Raw genomic sequence first — 19,317 nt, forward strand, 5'->3', positions numbered from 1 at the left:
GTTTGTGGGTTATCCTTTTTTAAAAAAAATATGAATGGAAGACATATACTAGTAATGATCCTTTTTCTGCCTTTACATGAGCACATCTCCTCAAACCAAGGCTCTGTGCTCCTACCTTTCTTATTAGGCAAAAGCCCTCACTGAGGGAAAACCCATTGTAGCAACACAAGGCGGTCTGGTAAGAATAAGTTCCTCTCATTTTTTCAAAAGGTGTGCAGAAGACACAAAGCCTGTGCACGTTGTCCACAGCTGCCACCCTCGGTGGCTCAGGATTTTAGATTTTTCAAGACTCTTCATTGCATGATTTCTTTGCATAGCTTCCAGCAAGGGCGGTTAATAAGGTAACTTGAGGCAGGTTAGTCCCAAATTGTTGGTCTTGAGGCCTGTGTCCTGTTGTCCCTGCTGGTAGCCCTTCCTAGTTCCAACACACACATGCTGCTCCTTTGTGTCTGGGGAGAAGATCATCCTGGGCTGCTTACCCTTAGGGCAGATAGGGATGGGAATCTTTCTGTCTGAAAAGCTCAGTATTTCCCCTTGCTCAGGAGTGCAGAACTACTTCATCATTAGAAGGCAAATAAGGTGCATGATGCTAGATAATTAAAACTTGGGTGTCCAGGCACTTTTTTTGAGTAATTGTCTGCAAAATGGTCAGTTTAAACCTGCAAAGCAATGTTTCTCTTAACTTCAGTCATGCAAGACAGTTCCAAATAAAGTAAGAGGTTTTTCCACCTTTTACTTCATAAAAATATGGTCACCATATGGCAAAATAGAAACAGAAGGGATGTAGGATAGCAGCATACTGGGATTTTGGACAAATTGAAGATATTAGAAGTTCTATAATGAAAGGAATTTAAAATAAGAAACTTAAAACTGAAGAGTGTATATGTCCCTCCAGTTACATTGTCTTATAAAAATAAACTAGTTGTTGTTGCCAGAAGTTATTTAGACACAACCAAATAGATGAAGTATGAGCAAATAATGTAGATTTTTCCACAAGAAAAGCCTGATCCAGTCTCTTCTTCCAAAGCCAGACAGCTAGCAGGTCAGACAGGGCTGCTTTCCTTGTTCCTGTTTCATTATCTGAATGGTCAGACTTCCTGTGACCCCATGTAGAAAACATGCATTATATAGTATACTCAATGATCCCTTGATGTTTCTGGAAATAGAAGAATGTGATGAATTAGTATCTTTCAAGTATTCAGGGTAATTTGGATTTAGTATAGATGTGACAATCCATACCATATGCCTTCTATGAAAGATTTCATTTTTAAATCCCCCAAAACTTATATTGGGATTTGTTGGACTTTGCTGTGAGCAGGAGGAACAAGGCTGTGTCTGCCCAGTGGCAGAACCTCTCAAAATCTGCTTCCAGCTATTCCTCTCTCCTTTTGTCCAACATTAAGACAGTGGGATTTTTAAATGTGCTCCGTCCCCGTTTGTTTTGGGTACATGTGTAATAAGAACCTGGGGAAAGATCCTTTGATCTTTCCTGCGACACATTTGAGTGTTTCATTCCCAGTATAAAGAATAAGTGCTGTCCCTGATTTTCCTCCCCTGTAAACTGCAGTAACTCTGGCACTCCAGCAGCTGAGCTCTGTAACTCTCTGTGCACACAGCCGTGGGAGCAGGGCAGGCAGACTCTGATCATCCTCACGGGGTTTTGTGGGTTGAAATGCAGATCACCAGTGAGTTGCTTCCTAAATCTTTCCTCTGCAGCTGTGCAGCCAAGGTACACCAGGTCAGAGTTGAAATAAGCCGCCCACCTCTCGCCAGGGTCCATTTGGGACTGCAGTGCTGCTGGCAGGAGGGCAGAGGGAGGGACAGAGGTCTGGTTCTTGCTCTCTGGGTGGCCAAACAAGTTCTGGCTGCCAAGTGACTCTTTCAGGGCAGGAGTCCTGCAGTGTCAGGCCGAATTCTCTATTGGGTGTGCTTCTGCAGAGCCAGGGTCTGTCGTGTGCCTGAATGCCTGCTGCTCACCAACCACTGGATATACTCAGTGAGCACTTCATGGAGTGGAGTCTTCATCATTGTGCTGCTTTGTCATGCATCTGAAAATGAACACTGAAATATAAAATTTCTGTAGAACTTTGTTTTATTGTCATGACAACTGGAAAGTGCAGATCAGACTGTTCTAACCCACAATGTCTCAGTTTACTGTATACAATGAGGTATGCAGTGCTTATTGTTCATGTGAATGAAATTAGACAAGCCTTTGACAGGCTTCCACATGTATTCAGAATATTTTATAGTTAAATTTTGCTCTAGGAATTGCATTTAATTATCCCCCCAAAATGAGGGTGAGTTATAGTTCCCTTTAGATGTGCCTTGAGAGTGTTATAAATAGGTTTCATGTGAAGCAGAGAGAATTTTTCATTGTCTTCAATAGAACCTTTTTCATCTGTGCAGTATTGTGTTTTGATCTGAAGTCATTAGCTCACTCCTTCAGGAAGATACTTGTATGAGACTCAGCTGGTGTGTTCCATGCTCAAGGCAGCAGCCTTACAAAAGGAAAGGATACATTCAAAAAACAGCAAAGAGTCCAAAAGGCAAACATTTTGTAAGTGAATCAGTGGCTGCTTTGAGGTCTTCATTTAAAAAACCCCTTTATTTTTAGTGCATGTTTCACATGCATTATCACATGATTTTTTGAGTTTTTGCAAACAATGCCAGGTGTGCAGTGATAACATAGCCTTCTGTTTCAATATTGCATCAAATGAGTTGCATGCAAATGATTTGTAGGAAATATAGAAATAAAGATAATTTAAAGGCTGAACTAATTGTGTGTTCTGGCACAAATCTAAGGAAATGGTCTTGTTTTGAAATTACTTATACTCTCTACTTGCCTTTGCACAGATTCTTCATCTGGTCCTTTCCCAAAGTTCTGTGTCTGCATAACACATGCTTTCAGAAGAATCATAAACACTTACTGGAGAATAGTAGGTTTTTGCAGAAACCACCTTGTGATGATTTGATTATAATTAGTAATGAATCTCTAATAAGGTATCTTGTTGAAGTTCAGTAGCTACATACAATCAGTCTTGCTTCTCAAAATTTATTCTCAATTCCCATTGAAATTAATTTCAACCTGTGATTGAATGAACTCTTATTGGAGTAAGGTAACCTGGTGACTGAAGGGGCTGTTGCACTCCCTGGAGACATTTTCCCTCCACGATGCCTCTCTACCCCTGCTTGTCCTGATCCCCTTGAGGGCAGCCAGGGGCATGAAGATGGGTGGCCAGTGATGCTGGCAAATGTCATGTGAAAGTGGTTTGAGGTGATATTCTGCAAATGAGAGAGAATTCCCCATGGAAATGGAGTGTAATGTCTCAATACTTCTGATATTCTGCTTCCATATTAGCAGCCACCTAGAAAAACAAAAGAAAAGCAAAAGCTTGGCAGAGTGCTCATCTCTGGAGCACTGAGATATGCCCTAACATAGTAACAACTTGGTCATCTCTGCATTTTTTCAAATTACACATTATATCAATAAATGAGAGCAATAAATATGTTAATTTTATATTTAAGTGTTCAGTACAAAAAGCAAAACTCCTGCAGGAAGGATAAAGCATGCTTTTGTTGAGATAGTTGGCACTTCAGATTTCTTTGATGCCACATTTCTTTTGATTAAATGAAGTGGATTCTAAAGTGCTTTGCTGGCAAAAGACCACATCTGTAGCAAGATTTTGAAAATAATTTGTATCCTACCAGCTGCTGGGCTTCTGGCTGATGGAAATGAATAATCTGCATTTCCTTAGAGGTCAATACCAAGGGCTGGTTGGTTCTGAATAGTCTGAAAACTACATTGCAGCTGGAAACTATACACTGATCTCCTGGCCTTTCACTTGTGGAAGAATAAAGAATTTTTAATCTGGAGTAACTTCCCATGGAGCTGGCTGCTGAACAACTCATTTCAAATTTAAGCATTGCCAGAGATACATCCCATTTCACTATGAGGAATCTGATTGACAAATCATTATATGAAATACCATTGCTGAGGTATTTCAAGAGCTCCTTCCTGGTTCATTCTTTTTCTGGAATTGTCTAAAGTGGCTGTTTGTGTCCTGGATTATTACACTTATTCCTGGATTATTAATGTGAGAACATCTTAGAAAAAATGTTCTAATACTGCCATAGCATCTGCCTTTTTTTAATGGTTGTGCTCAAGAGGAAGTCTTAATCCATCTTCACAGAAAAGATAAAATTATGAGGATTTTAAATTTTTAAATGCATTGTTTAGTGTTGATGTTCTCAGACAAGTAACCCTCTTGTATCCCAATACATGAAAAGATTTCAAAATGCCATGTTTGTTCTACCTGCAATAGTACTTGTCCATGCCTACATCTCATGGTCCTTACTGAATTCCCTCTAGAAAAATTTAAACAAATAAATAAATAAAGTAGATCTATTCATTCATAAAAGCATTAGAATCTTTCTTAATTAACATTTTTCTAGGCAGATTGTTTTCTGGAATGTTTATTGCCAAGAGGAAGTTGTCTGTGTCAGCATTTAGCATTTGTTCACACATTAGAAATGAGCAGATTTACAGATATGTGAAACAACTCACCCCTTGGTAACTATTTAAGGTCTGTAAACAAGTAAATTTAAAATAAAGAAAGGACAAGCAAAAAAAATTTTAAGGAATTGACTTAACTCTTCAATGTATTTCAGCAGACAGCAGTGGCCAGGATTTTAAAAACAACACCTCCTCTTTTGAACTGTCTAGAAATGAAGGGTGATGCAAGTGAGTGTTCTAGGTGTGAGTCTCAGGACCTTGGTGACATGTAAATAATATGCTCTGTGCCACCTAGAGGCATGTTGGAATTGTTGCACAGCTCTGCTTGTAATTGCTTATTTATGGCAAAAGAAAAGGAAACCACTGTATTTCACAATATTTTCACAATACTGATGTGTTGTGTAATATTGAGTGTTAGAGTTGTTGCCCATCTTCTGAAAACTCAGACCATTCTTACTCTTTTTTGGTTTTCTTTCAGACTCATTAGCATCCAACTTATTTTTAAAAATGGTTCTGTGTATGTGCTTTTTGTTTCCATTATTGGAAAAATATGCATGTATTTTAATCTATAATGATTTTCTCTTAATGAAGAAGGAGGCTTGTTCTCCTGAGTGTTAGACCATGGGTTTGGTTAGATGTATTAATAAATATTTTGCTCAGAGGAAGTGGCAGTCTTGCTGTTTTCAGATGGTCAAAATTTAATGAAATGTGGAAGTTTATTAAAAAAGCAAAATCCTGTCCGGGGACTGAATGAGCAGTGTGCTAACTACAGGGTCAATTACCAATGCTTTATTTTATCCTACAAATGTAAGATCATGGATTCTCTCTGGCTGTTTATGAAATTTAACTCACTACTACTTAACTACTATTGTATTACATAAAGGTTAGTGACACCATTTTTTTCCTTAAAATACATTTATTTCTTCTAAAGCAATCTAGCTGGAGCTGAATTCCTCTGACACAGAGGCCTCCTCATGGTGTCCCAAGCCAATGCCTTCTGGCCAGGTGGTTTGCAGTGATAATTTTGGTTGATTCCTTTCCTGTGCATATTTACTTTTCCTTTACTAACAGCTTGACCTACACTAGAGTGTATTTCACAAAGGCCAGTTCTGAATAATGCTGCATGCTGATGACCTTCAGTTAGTGCCAGATTATCACCTGCTGGTCTGGAGGCAAAAGCCTCTTCCCTTTTTCTTAATCTGGCAGTGATCTTGTCCTTAACGTGGATTCAAGGGCATCAGCTGCTCTCTCAATTTTATGAAAAGAGTAGTTGAATTCATAAGTACAGGACTTGATGCAGGCTGTTCTCTGGTGATTTTTTTTTGTGCCTCCAAACCAGTCCAATGGTTTAATTTCAAACATTGCTTAACGGATAAAAAGTCTTATCGTGAGAGAAATTAAATCCATGCTGACATCTGCTAAATTGAGTTTAACAAAAGCTGCCTAAAATCTGTCACTTATCCAAGTCCTTTCAAGGAAACATAATGGATTTCGACATTTTTTGGAATGGTAGAAGAAATTTATTTCTTGTTTCTGTGACTCAGGTTTATTAAATGAATGAACAGAATCAAAACAAGTACATTGAAAACATTCCTACTCTGCAAATCATTTGTCTGTATGATTTCTTTAGGGTTTTCCAGGAGATATTGGTGTACCTGGATTAAATGGCCCTGAAGGTCCTAAGGTAAGATTATATGAAAACCTTTTAAAAATAACAGGAAATAGTGTTAATCTCTGAGGAAAAGGCTCTGAGAGATGGACACTGGCATTATGAGAAGATAATCCTACTGTCAGAATGCAGGTACTTTGCCTCAGGTGTTTATATGAGGAAGTTATTTGAATGTTTAATGCTGTCCACACAGTTCTGAGAGTAATTACAGCGTTAGGTGGAAGCTTGTAATGGCAAAATAAGTTTGAGAAAATGCTATATAGCTAGAAAGTAGCATATGTTTCACCTGTACTTAAATAGAATGCATGCCAAATGTATGCAGATCTTTGTATTACTCAGGTTCCACCTGCCCTAAGAATTATTTTTAACAATTTTTAAAAGAAATCATATTTGAAGGTATGAAAATGTGTAAAATTTATGCACCAGATTAAATTATAGACAAAATAATTGATATAACAATTAAGGATAAAAATTATCTACAAAACTGGGCCAGAATAATTTAGTTTCTGCTCTTTAATATATTAAATTTTTAGACCAAACTTAGGCAATAATTACACAGATAGAGTTTTCAATGAAGCTTGGAATAAAAGCAGATTTAGGAAATTTCTCTAGAATTGGAAATGGTAGAGACTAATACAAAAAGTGCAGCTAGCTCAGAAATAACCCAGAGGAAAATGATTGGATGATATCTAAAGATTAACTGCTTGTTGAAAGACAAATACCAATGAAGTTTCTCACTCATCAGCCTTGGGACTATTCTTACACTGTATTTTCTGTGGTGAAAAGGCACAAGTATGGCAGAATGAAATCTGTATATGAAACCAAGTTGAACATCTTTAGATTACCTAAAAAAATGCACTTTTTGCTAATTCATTCCACCTCAGTTATTTCAGTTTGATTCATGCAAGGACTAAAACAATAAATCCCGTTATAAACTTAGACCAAAGACATTGCCAGATCTCTTTGAAATGAAAGCACAATAATGCAGTTAGAAATTAAGTGAAATTGTAGAACATATGAGTCAAGATGTCTCATTAATGCCTCTGCTCAAAGCATGAGAATGCTTTATCTCTGTAGTACATTACTGGGCATTTTTATTCCAGAAAGACTCGGTCAAGTGAGACTAGATGCAGAAATAACACTTGAATGGCTTTATTCTGAGGGACAGTTTGTTTATTAGACTAAAATGAAGGCCTTTTTTGACCTTCAAGTAAACCAGAGGGCAGAAACTGGTGAAGCAAAAGAACTGTGCAAGACCAGCAATATAATTTGTCCAAGAACAAATCATGCAGGTTGTCTTTGAATAAACAGACATTTTCAAATAATCCAATTGCTGAAGCCATAGCCTATGTTTTCTGTATCTCTTCTCTTTCAACCATGGCAAGAGCCTTTTACCAAAATAGACATTAATTGGCTAGGCAGGCTGAGAGCTAGTTATCTGATGGGGCAAATTAAGGAGAAATTAAAATGTGTTTCTAGAGGGGGTCCACCTTCAATTCTGATTTATTACTTTGCTGACTTGTTTATATGCGTGCATGCATAATGTTAGCAGCCTTATGCGAATGAGTTTGTGCCACCATTGCAGTGGCTCTTTTGTTTCTGAGTTACCTGAGTGTTCACAAAAAAAAACCCTGAGATGGTGAAAGACTCTCTCTAGGGTCTAGGGGAAATACTAGAAGAGAAATACAGCAATTCTTGATCTGCAGTTCAGATTTAATTGCCCAAGATTATACGTGAACAATGTAACAGATCTAATCCCTGCTGCTCGGTTTGTTCAGTGAGATCGAATTGTTGCACATTATATCTGAGGAATTTGCTAGAATTCTGTTTCTGTTTAATACATATGTTACAGATTTGTTGCATTTTCACAGATTCCAGGGGAAAAAAGTTACTAAGAGGTGGACTATAAAGTTTGAGACTCCATGTTCCTTTGATACAGAATTACACAGCTGAACCAGATTTGGTGCTCTCCAGCACATTTGGTATTAGAGAGAAAAAGCTTAGACAGCCTGCCCTAGTCAGGGAGAACTGATTGCTTACATTTGAAAAGAAGGATTACCAAACTGGAAAAACTGTTATACTGCTCCCAGTACTGAGGGAGAAGCTCTGCATGACTTTGGAAATGTTTGGCTTTTGGGATTCCATCTGCCCTGAGTTGACTGCAGTTCTAAAATTTTCCTCCAGCTTTTATTTTTAGAAAACTGTTCTCATTATGCTGCTATTTTCCTCATGTTTTTGTTTATGCTTCCTCAGAAGCAAAACCCATTTTAAAAGCCAAGAAAGCAGGGAAAGCTTTATTTTTTAGGAGTTGGTGTGGGATAAATTCAACTTCTTGGACGTTTAAGCACTATTGAGTGTGATCAGCTGTCTCTAAATGCCAGTAGAAGTTCTGGATTGTAAATGTTCCCCAAATTAGTGAAATAATCAGCAAATATGATCTTTCTAAATCAATGTTCAAAGGATTTATTATGTAATTTGGTCTACAGAACATTACTCAGCTTGGAAACAATATTTTAGAAGGTGTTTGATCTTGATCCACTGCTTATTAAAAAAATAGCAAAACACATTTTTTTTAAAAAGGGAATAAGAATGTTTTTAAGAAGTTCTGAAATAACTTTGTTTGTTCCCTATGTTATTCTTTGCAAGTATTTATGCTCTCTAACCAAGAAAAGTGAGAGGAAAAGATGGTGAGAATATGCTGACTTCTACTGTAGTTTTTCCAGCAGTGTGTGTTGTACCATAGAAGAAGCTAAGAGCTTCCTTCCCCTGTTAACTTATGTTTGTTTGTATAACACATTTTAATAAAGTGATTATTAGGAGTTTCACCTCTTCTGGAAGGAATGGTCAGCTGGGAAGTTATGTATGGGAAATACAGGATACCCCATTTGCTGACTCCTGTTTTTTTCCAGACACTTTGGCACATGTGCATTGCCTCCCTTCATTTTCCTTTTTTGCTTGAAACCCCAAGGAGGAGATGGAAATGTCATTTAGTATTAATTTTCAGTTTACAGCCTGGAATTTTTTCTCTGTATTCGGTTCAGTGCAGTGGAAGGGTGTGTACAGTAGCACTGCTGCTGCCATTTGCATTTCAGTGCACTGAAGTCCTTATGTCCTAATGGGCTTTGCTGTTAGACTTAACAGCTGTGCCAATGAGAAAATGTCATTACTAACCATAGGAGAGTATTACTTATCTAGTAATATTTTAATTACTGCTGAAAGCCCTCCTGTCACTTTTGTGGTGGTATGTCCAGCAGCACTCCACCCCAGTCCTTCCCAGACTGATGGGCTCTTCCATGATGCTCACTACCTTGAGATGGGCTGTTCCAGTTTTCTCTTCCATTTTACTTTGCCTGCTGAGTAAATTGTTACTGGACCAATGCCTGGACCAAAGTCTAGACTTCAGCTTCATTAGTACACAGTTAATAAGGCTTACACTTTCCACCATGGCTTTCCTCAGAGGATAATCATATCTCTCCTAAAGGGAAACTTCTTTGTTCTTGTTGCTTTATCTGATATTGTTAAGCTTAGGTTTCCCAGAACATTAATATGTTTACACTTTTTTTGTTGTACTATGCCAGGTCAAGTGCTTTTCCCAATTATCCCATTGTAATTGGAGTGCCCAGGGTTTTTGATACTCTGCTAGCTGCAAAGTCTTTTTAACAAAGTTTTGAAAATGTTGGTGTGAGCAGTCATGAAAACTCTGAGCTGGCAGAGGTTAAGGTGCTTTATCTCTGGGTAGCTGATTATAATCCTAATAGAAAAGTAGGGGCTGAACATCACAAGTAGTTTTGGACAAGCTAGTGGTCTAAATTCACTTTGTAGTTTCTTCCCATTGCAATGTGTCAACATGTGTTGTTCTAAAGACTTCCTTAATACAAGGTCTGCACATTGATGATGCTTTAATCTTACTATGGTAGTGTGCTTTGCCTCTTCCAAAAGGAAGAAGTTGTTCTATCGTGTTCAAATATTTTTTTTTCCTTCTCACAACACAAAAAGAATAATGCTTCAGCAAAATCTATGTAGAAGGTTTTACAATGCTTGGTTTTCTGCATCTTTGCCTGGCTTTATATGGGAAACACTATGAACCAATGTAAGACATTAGGTGTGCTGCCTCACTTTTGGGTTTGTAGAAGGAGAGAGACTAGACCAACATGATGAAAGTTGATCTAAATTCTCACTGTGTTTGTTTGCATGTTTAGGGAGCTCTGGGTGACCGAGGGCCTCCAGGGCCACAAGGCCCCAAAGGAGTTGAGGTAAGATGAAAAAATTATCCAATTAAGAGATTATGTTTCAAAGTTGTGAGGGGTTAAGAGGGTTAGACAACGATGGTTAGATGTGCATGGTGTTGTCAAGCAAAATTTGAAGCCTCTTTTGCATTTTGGCAAGTGTTTTAAATTTTTTTTTAGCAGCCTTATGGGGATATGCATCCATTATGTGGTTTATTTCAATTTCAGCGGAATCTCATATTATATATGTCCAGAGCTGTATGTGGTTGTTTTAGTTAAACTGGGGAGATGGGAGGGAAGGGAATGGGAGCTGTATGGAAATAGAAAACATATACCAATTTAATTACAGTGTCATAGATACTCCTAAGTAAACACTTAGACCCCTATTAACTGAAAGGAGAGAAAGGCAGTTCCTCATCTTATAGATTCATCAAGTATTCTTAGTTCGTCATCATAAAAATAAAAGCTTATATCTTGAATGCTACAAATAATTAATATTAAAAATAATTTAGTTGGTGGTTCTGAAGGTAGAACTCTAGACTTCTAAGGGGCTAAACGATGGGCTTCTGTGCCAGATACTGAGTGAGTGAAAGCACAGTGGTCTGCTTCCAGGTGTTTCTATCAGACTTGAACTCAGGCAAACACACATGAAGCTTAGGATGGTATAATAAATACAAACAGTTATCTGCAGACTTTCTTTTTTAAAACTGGACTTGTTATCAAGGTCATTGAAGTCCTGATTTCTTTTAGGGAGAAGTGGGACCAGCTGGACCTGTTGGAGTAGTCGGCCCAAGAGTAAGTATGAGGAATTTTGGTAGGGCAGGCTGTTTTTCAGTAGGAATACTGCTTTGAAATGTAAGTTTACTGTGAGAAGTGATAAAATGGCATCTCCTGATTGAATGTGTGTTTTTCCTCAGAACACACTCAAAGCAGAGCTGGGAGGGGAAATTATTTTCCATACAAAGGGTTTGAAAGGAAATCACTGCTATAGTGCACAAAATATAATGCTCCTCTGAGACAGATGAAACTGCCATGCACCTCATAGGGACTGAACCAGCTGATATATCAAAATATTTCAACTGGGGAAGAACCTACTCAGCTCACAGGGAGCAATGTAAAGGATGTATGCTTTAAGAAATCTACCAGAAACCTGGCAGATAGTTACTGAAAACAATAAAGCTGCAAGGTCACAATAAACATGCTGTTTATGCTGACATATTTTAAAAGTTAGCAGCTTAAAACCATCATCCAATTTTTTTGTTAGTTATAAAAATATACTATTGTCTGAGAGTATTTCAGTGGACTTGAAGCTTATTTTTAGAAAATTTCTCTGCTAAGATGGATACTAACCTGCTCTAGGGATTACAGGAGTGTCTCTAAGTTTATTGAGTGCAATTTGATCATCTGCCTTTACGTGATTTGATTATGTGTGGTAATCACTGACTTGGCTTTCATTCTGGATGACTTCCCATTTCTTGCATGGGTTTGAGAGTCTTTTCCACTATTTTCTGCTTTTGGAGTGGATATATGCATATGTCATTTTTCCTGTTCAGTAGCTAGTCAAAGCTGGGAATTTGCTTTCTGTTAAAAATTATATTAAAATATTTATTTGCCACATAGATTAGGTGTTAAGACAAACAAACTCATACCAAAACAAAAAAGGCAAAAGACCAAACACACAACTTTCCTACAAAAGTCTCTCTGTTTTTCAGCTGAGGAAAACATGCAAAAAATTAAACAGAATTTCAAAACATTCTGTGACTTAGTTCAATATTGAGTTTAATCTGTCTGAGCTTCTGCCAAGAGCCTTATGGAAATTTTTATTTTGGCTGTATCATTCTTTGAATCTCCTCCTTGGGCAGGGCTTCATGGCTGGACAGCAACTCCCATGTTGTGCTGTGGCCATTGGAAAGGAAGATGCTGCAGTGGGTGACTCATGGGCAGTGAGACACCACCTTCCATCCCCCACGTCACCGGCACGCACAGGCCACCATCAGCCGCTGTCAGAGTGACCCAGGAGGAAACATTTTTGTGTAACCTAGCAAACTGAAATATGTTTTATCTATTTTGGGTCAATTTGACCCAAATTATTAAGGTTTTTATTTCTCTCAGTGGGAAATGTGCACACCATTGGCATGTCTTATGGCTCTCTGGTTTCTTTCTCACAGCAAGCAGCTGAGAGCAGAGTATGTGCATCTGAAGGGAGCCCTAGGGTTGCTGGCTCTAGACATTTTTTAGTAGCTTGCTGGCTAACATACTCCTGAAATGAGAGATAGGGGAAAGGGAATTTTGCTTGATGGGCAGCTCTGCCTGTTTTTCTTCCTTGTCCAGGGGCCCAGAAGCTCTTGCCTGGTTTCTCTGGCTTCTCTGGACTCCAGCTGTTTCACAGCTCCAGGCCAGCTTGTTTGTGCTGCTGCTCTGCACTCTGCTCCCACCTCTGCTTGTCCTTGGTGCTGCCCTCCCACATGTGACACACACCAAGTGTGTGGGTGAGAGTCACAACCAGGGCTGAGATCTCACACAGTGTAGCAGGACTGAGTCAATAAGCTGCTGAAACACATCTGTCTTTTTAAATTATGCTTGCTTGACTGCAGTTTGATGTTCATTTGGTTTACATAGCTTTTGCTTCCATCTTCAGTGAAAGGAGTTTTAAGAAGTGGATATTGCACCTGAAAGTAAACACTGTCCCAGCTGTGTTGTCACTGCACTCATTAAATGGCAAAGGGGGCAGAGGAGGGACCTGAGGAAGGGGTCTGGCCATGCCTGGCCCCTAGGCACCACCAGCTGTCAGCTCTGTCTTTAGCTGACAGATATGTTTCAACTTGTGTTTTGCAGCCTCCAGGAGTGGGAATTCTTCATTTTCCTCATCAATCTGCTTCAGTTGTTTTCCTGGTTTACAGTCCTTTTTTCTAATGTCTGGCTGTTTTATCTGGAAGTCTTGCCTGTCTTTTTCTCACTACTTTCTTCTTGCCCCACAGGCTTTATTTGTGGGCAAGGTTAAATAGGTTTGTTCTCTTCTCAGCCACTGTTACCTTAATTTGCTGGGGCTTGTCTGAGGTAGGTAAAGTATCCTTGTAGGTGATGTACTGTAAACCCTTCATTATTCTTGCGAAACAATAGCAGAGCAGGTTTCTAGTGCTTCTGGAATCCTCATCTTTTTTACAATTTCTGGTCAAAATATCCAATCCCTAGTTCAGGTTTAGGCTTGTGGCTAGCTGGCAGCCATAAAATGTCACCTCATTTTTCTCCCTCCTCCCTCCCCTGCCCTTTTTTCTACCATTTGCTTTTAAAAACATGAAGGAGACCAAAGACCTCTGGGACTCTCCTGACCAGTGCTGCCATCAAAACAGATCATCTTCTGCTGGATCAGAAGTGAATTTGAACCTGTACAGGGGTTCTCAGTCCCCGCTCAGAAAAGAATTTCCAGGTGTCTAAAGCAAACTGAGGATGTTCCCCTGCTTAATCAGGATGTATCTCAGTTCCAAAGACCTCAGTCTGTCTCAACTTTGGAAGAGGTGTTTGAGCTGAATCTGTTCACATCATTTGATATTTCATGAATTCCTTTCCAAACCTTCCTACCCATTCTATTCCAAAATCAAATATTTACATTCTCTTAAATTAATCCTTCTACAATGAAAAAAAAAAACCACCTGATTTTTTGGTGCTTATTTGTCCCATAAAACTACAGGAATTGCCCTACTAAAGATGTGTTTATTCAGTGTCCACCCACTTAACCCTCTCTCTCAAAGGCTATCCAAATATTAACACTGTACTCTCAGTGTAGCTCAGCTCACTCAATTCAAGCATTGGTCCTTTTTTCTTTTTTTAATTTCTTCATTGCTGGAGAAGAAAATGCCTTTAAAAGAGTGGAGATTGTTTTAAACCAGAAAGTAAAAGGAACTGTTGCAAGGTGATTCCTTTCTGAGCTATATGTGTTAAACAGAAGCTGGAATTTATGTAGTCAAAAGATGAGCAGTTTCTCCTGATGGTAGTGGAAAATGTTCTCAAATCTGCCCCACACCCCAGCGCAGTATCTTTTGGAAGTGCCTGCCTGTGGGCTGAAGCATGTGGGAAGCCTATGGAGGGATTGAAATAGAGTGATAGTGAGAGATATTTATATCCACACCTGTACATACCAGTTGTGAGGTGAAAGGAAGCACACTTGGTTCCTGTTTCCTAAAAGAGAAGGGTAGAACTTGCAGTTAATATTTTAGGAAACAGACATTTCCTTCGGGATTGCCCGCCCTGGAAGAGTAATTTTCTCAGGGGTTTGCAAGTAGAAAAGCAGCCATCCCTACTTTACCCTTCTGTCAGTGACTTTTCCTCCATGTGTAAATGTATTGTATTTCTGTTTAAAGCCAAATCCATGTGTTTCAGATTGCTTTACCAGTTAAATCCACTTGTTCCATTTTCTGATCAACTTCCATCTGTTCTATGTCCTTTGCAGCTAGTATATAGCTGAGGAGTGACAGCCAAGAAACCTTTACAAGCTGTAACTCCAGTTCAGCTCTCATAAGGCTTAAAATTATCAAGGCAGTTTATAGGGGCCACTGCTTTTCTTTTGATGAATTTCACTTAAAGTATTTTTATGTTACAGTCTTGCTGTATAGAAAGACCATAAGTTTCTTTACCGCAAAGTAGTCCAACAGTATGTAGTGACCTGCAGAAGCCCATCACTTGTTTTTTGTTAAGCCTTGTGGAAAGACACGACTTGATTTATCTGATTCTTTCAAAACTTCTCTTCATGGTCTTTCCTCCCTACATTCTTGGCTTTTCCATATATTAGTCTATTGGCAACAACAAAAATATGTTCCTAAAGTGATTTTATTTATTGGAACTTGTTGGGCAGAATGAAATCACTCAGGTGGGCAAAGAGAATGAGAGTAATAGAAAGGGATTAACACAAGAAGTCATGGAACCTGCTGAGATAATTTAATACCATTTTATCCATATAGAGAATTTCTCAGATGCTCAGAAATTAACACAAACATACTCTGAAAGACAGGAACAGAGCAGCTGAAGCAAAAGAGCCAAATGAAAAAAAGCCATCTCTTTTTAAGAAAAGTTTTATTATCTGTTGCTTTACTTGCTCTTTTCTCAGTTTATATGGAATGGAAAACTTTTACTACAGACTCTGGTGATTCCAATTATTTAGTTTGCTGGAACAGCCACTGGTCATTTCTTTTTAGGACCCATCTGCATGGTTTTGATAGTGAATCATTAAAATGTTGAATTAATTTTCTCTCTCCAGTTGTCAGCCTCCAGCAATCTCATCAGCAACTTGCTCGAGAGCCAGGTCCAGTCCCCTGGACCTTTGTTTGCTGGACCAGGGCCTTTTCCTCAGAGCAGATGGGGAAAGTTTGTCTAGGCAGGGCTGTGCTCTCCAGATAGACAAACGGTCAGGCCATGTTTTATGTGGTAGAGGAAGTAAAGTATACTGGGACGGAAAACAATTTCTTAAAAAGGAGACATAATTACAGTATAAACATCTACTTGAAAATTAAGGGGGAAAGCTTTCTGGTTTGTGTGCTTTTGTGAGTCTATGTGAGTGATGACAGAGGGAGGGATGCATGTTGTGAAGTGCTTCAAAGATCCTGTCCCTTTGTGATCCTGCTCTGATTGATGTTGCTGCATTTCTTCTGGCTAGCAGTGCTATTACCATAGTATCATGGCAACCAGATCTGTCAGCAGCAAAATGCTCGTGGAGAGAAATGAGGCTCAAAATCATCAATTTGCTGAATAAGGAGAGGGTGTTTGAACTGATTTTGTCTGGTTCAGGAAGGACAGTTATGACAGCAGTCCCTCAAGTCTAAGCATCAAATTTTATTAGTGTTGAGTCCCTGTTCTGCTGGAATTAACCGGGAGAGAACATTGCCTTGCCCTTTTTTTTGTTTCCCTAATATGTTTTTTCAATGTGAAATTGAAATGTGTTTCAATCTTGGATTGTGACAGTTTTTCCTCAGTGTTAACTGCTGTAAGACTTAATACAAATTTTGCTTACTGCTCCAGTATTTGATGAAACATTAAACAATGTATTTTCAGATACAGATTTCTAAATACACATGCTTAAAATTTTTATATTAATTATTACTAAACTGTACATTTTTAATGCATGTATTTTGATAAATGGATAAACTGGGATGAAATTATCTTTTTGAAATAAAATATTTACAATATTTTATTCTAATCCTTACTTTAGGGAAAGCCAGGACAGAACGGTTATGTAGGTGACCCTGGAGCAGAAGGTTTGAAGGTAAGTGATGGTTTTATTATGAAATAAATAGAATGTATTTGGAATAGAGTTATACACAGCTATTTACAGTGACATACCAGTGAAAGCACACATGCTTCCAAAGAATATAGATGTGTATCATAATGATGCTTCTGTTTCTAGCAAGATCCCATTTTGAAAAAGGAGAAAATCATGCAGGAGGCAGGATTTCTAGGAGACACGGATGTGTGAGCAAAGACTGCACCTGCTGAAATGAAATTGAGCAGCCTGGGAATGTGAGGGTGCCTGAACCAGGGGGCAACTAGGGGCTCAGGGCAGTTCCTACACTGGCAGGATTTTGGAAGTGTGAATGGGGATGAGATGAAGGGCTGCTGCTCAAAGGAGGAGCTCCTGGCAGCAGAATTTCCCAGTGGTGACCTGCAGTCTGCATAAACAGTGCACAAATAACTGTTTATCATTATTAGATAACTGGATTGTAGTCCCAGCCAGATAAGCAATAGTGCTTACACACCCAGCTTCCACCTGTGAAACACACAGCAGAATGTTCCAGTTATGTAACAGCGTTATTTTTTGGAGAACAGAATTAATCAGTACTTAATGACAGTTTCAAGATTTTGGGGGAAGGGGGAGAAGTTTTTTAAAATGTCATTCAAATGTCGATTTTCCTAATATTTCATAACAAAATTACAGTAATCATTAAAGTGGACAGGCAATATCTACTTTTAAAGCAGTAGTGAAATAGTGAAGGTATTTTGCTGAAAGCCTTAAATAAAAATAGAATAATTAATTTATAATGTTTGCTGACCTAATGTGTTTTGTGAGCACTTAATTGATAGTTTTTATTTGTGCAGGCAAATCCTGAATATATTAGGACATCATTTTACCAGATCAAAATTAGCCACTGACAAAATTGGTTTTGGTTACTTAATTTTAGCTTTTAAAGTTTTAATTGGCAGATGTAATTTAGAAAATGAGGAGGCTCCTAGGAAAACAGAGGACTTTAATATACACATATGAAAGAAATTACTTTTCTAGTGAACTCAATCATCTGTTTTCTGCATTTAACAGGGAGAAAAAGGAGACCAAGGAAGCCTTGGAAAAACTGGTGAAGCAGTAAGCTTGAATTCTCTTTCTGGTTTAATTTTTAATTCTGTTTTATTTGTAAGCGAATGAATAATTGGTTGCAGACATTTCTGATGAAGTTTGCTGTATTCAAAGCTGTAGTATGTCAGTTATACCTTTGTAATGTTTAAGATTCATACTCTTTAAAGAAATTTCCCATTTTAAACATTTTCCAAAATTAACTCTACTTTTCTCCCAGCATGTTGTGTGAATATTGCAGGTGGTTGTAGGGATTTTCCAAGGCATGTTCATGTAAGTGAGCAAGTGATCCTTTTCCACTGCATCATTTGAGAGGCTGCGTTTAGCCTGAGATGAATTTTGCAGGCTTGTTCTGTCTCTGCTCCATAAAATCACAGAGCTCAAGGTGACCTTGTAGTGACACATATCCATCCTCTTCTGCCTAGGCAGGATCTGTTATCTTTGCATAATTTCTGACAAATATTTGTCTAACCAGTTATTAAAAGGTTCCAGGACCAGGGCTTCTCTATTTTTTAAAAAGTTCTTTCACTTGTGTAACCTGATTCCTTTCTGCTGGAAACAGCATTTTACATATGGTGGTTGTTATTCTGTGCCTCTTTCATTCTTTCTTTTCAGGCTTAACAGTCCCAATTCAATTAGCCTGTTATGTTTTTGAGATAATTTAAGTCACATTCTAACTCCCTGTAGTCTGTTTCCAATTCATCCAAACATCTGTGACTCCAGCTTACTGCCCAAGCTGCTAAGAATGCTGAGAAAGGAAACATTGCTTCCTACAAGCCTATTTCTTGCATAGATGTGCTCCCTTTTACAGTAGTGTGTTGTTATTCAGTTTGAGATCCACAACCTCCTATCCTGCTTTTTTTAAAGGCATGATCTCTCTCAGTTCTTCCACTGCAGGTGCTTTTTTAGTTGATAGTTGTCACTGAAACATACCACGTTGGAATTCTCTCTACTTCATCCCCTGCCCTTCTGTAGTCAGAGTCGGCTCCCCATTGTCTGCACAGCACTGAGCAGATGTACCTGAGGCACCTCATCTAATGGTTGGTGACTGCAGGAGTGGGACAAACTGCTGCTGCTCAGGTCAGCTCCACTGGGCACTCTGGAGGTTGTGCTCTGGGGAAGGGCACTGAGAAGCTGGACTCTGTTAAAAGCATCTGCTGACACAGGAAGCAGCAGTGCCATGACATGCCATAGGGTCCCCTTGAAAGTCATGCAGCATATCTCTAGGGGTGGCTTTTATTACGTGTGAATTCTGTTTTTCAGCCTGTGACACGTTAGGGGAAACTGTTAGCATTTACTATGTTGTACAGTGCCACATGCACCAAAACCCTCAACAAAAGACAAATCTAGGCTCAATCTCGAATCCTTACATCAATACTAGTACGTGAAACAGCCACAGAACCTAGTTACTTAACTTTCTGGATTTGACATAGAATTTTTTTTTTTGCTCCACAGTGGGCTTGAATTCAGTGGACAAATTTTGCACAACTCAGATATTTTGTATAGGCATAATGTCTTTCACCACTAGAAGAGCTCCATTCTATGTAGTAATTACTAGCTCAAACACATAATCAAT

The 19,317-nt window shown here is 38.6% G+C and overlaps 1 protein-coding gene across 1 annotated transcript in view; it reads left to right on the plus strand.

Moving 5' to 3' along the window:
* The window catches only part of COL24A1 (collagen type XXIV alpha 1 chain), a 113,800-nt gene that overhangs the window by 47,239 nt on the left and 47,244 nt on the right, over nucleotides 1-19,317 (plus strand). Inside the window, exons 20-24 of the mRNA XM_054285494.1 lie at nucleotides 6,144-6,197; nucleotides 10,382-10,435; nucleotides 11,159-11,203; nucleotides 16,608-16,661; nucleotides 17,709-17,753. Of these exons, the coding sequence (XP_054141469.1) occupies nucleotides 6,144-6,197; nucleotides 10,382-10,435; nucleotides 11,159-11,203; nucleotides 16,608-16,661; nucleotides 17,709-17,753 (252 nt within the window). The remainder of the gene's footprint in view (nucleotides 1-6,143; nucleotides 6,198-10,381; nucleotides 10,436-11,158; nucleotides 11,204-16,607; nucleotides 16,662-17,708; nucleotides 17,754-19,317) is intronic.

The sequence above is a fragment of the Melozone crissalis genome, unplaced genomic scaffold (genome assembly GCF_028551555.1).
Source record: "Melozone crissalis strain CALT ecotype California unplaced genomic scaffold, PUWL_Pcris_2 ptg000045l_1, whole genome shotgun sequence".
In the NCBI taxonomy this organism is placed as follows: Eukaryota; Metazoa; Chordata; class Aves; order Passeriformes; family Passerellidae; genus Melozone; species Melozone crissalis.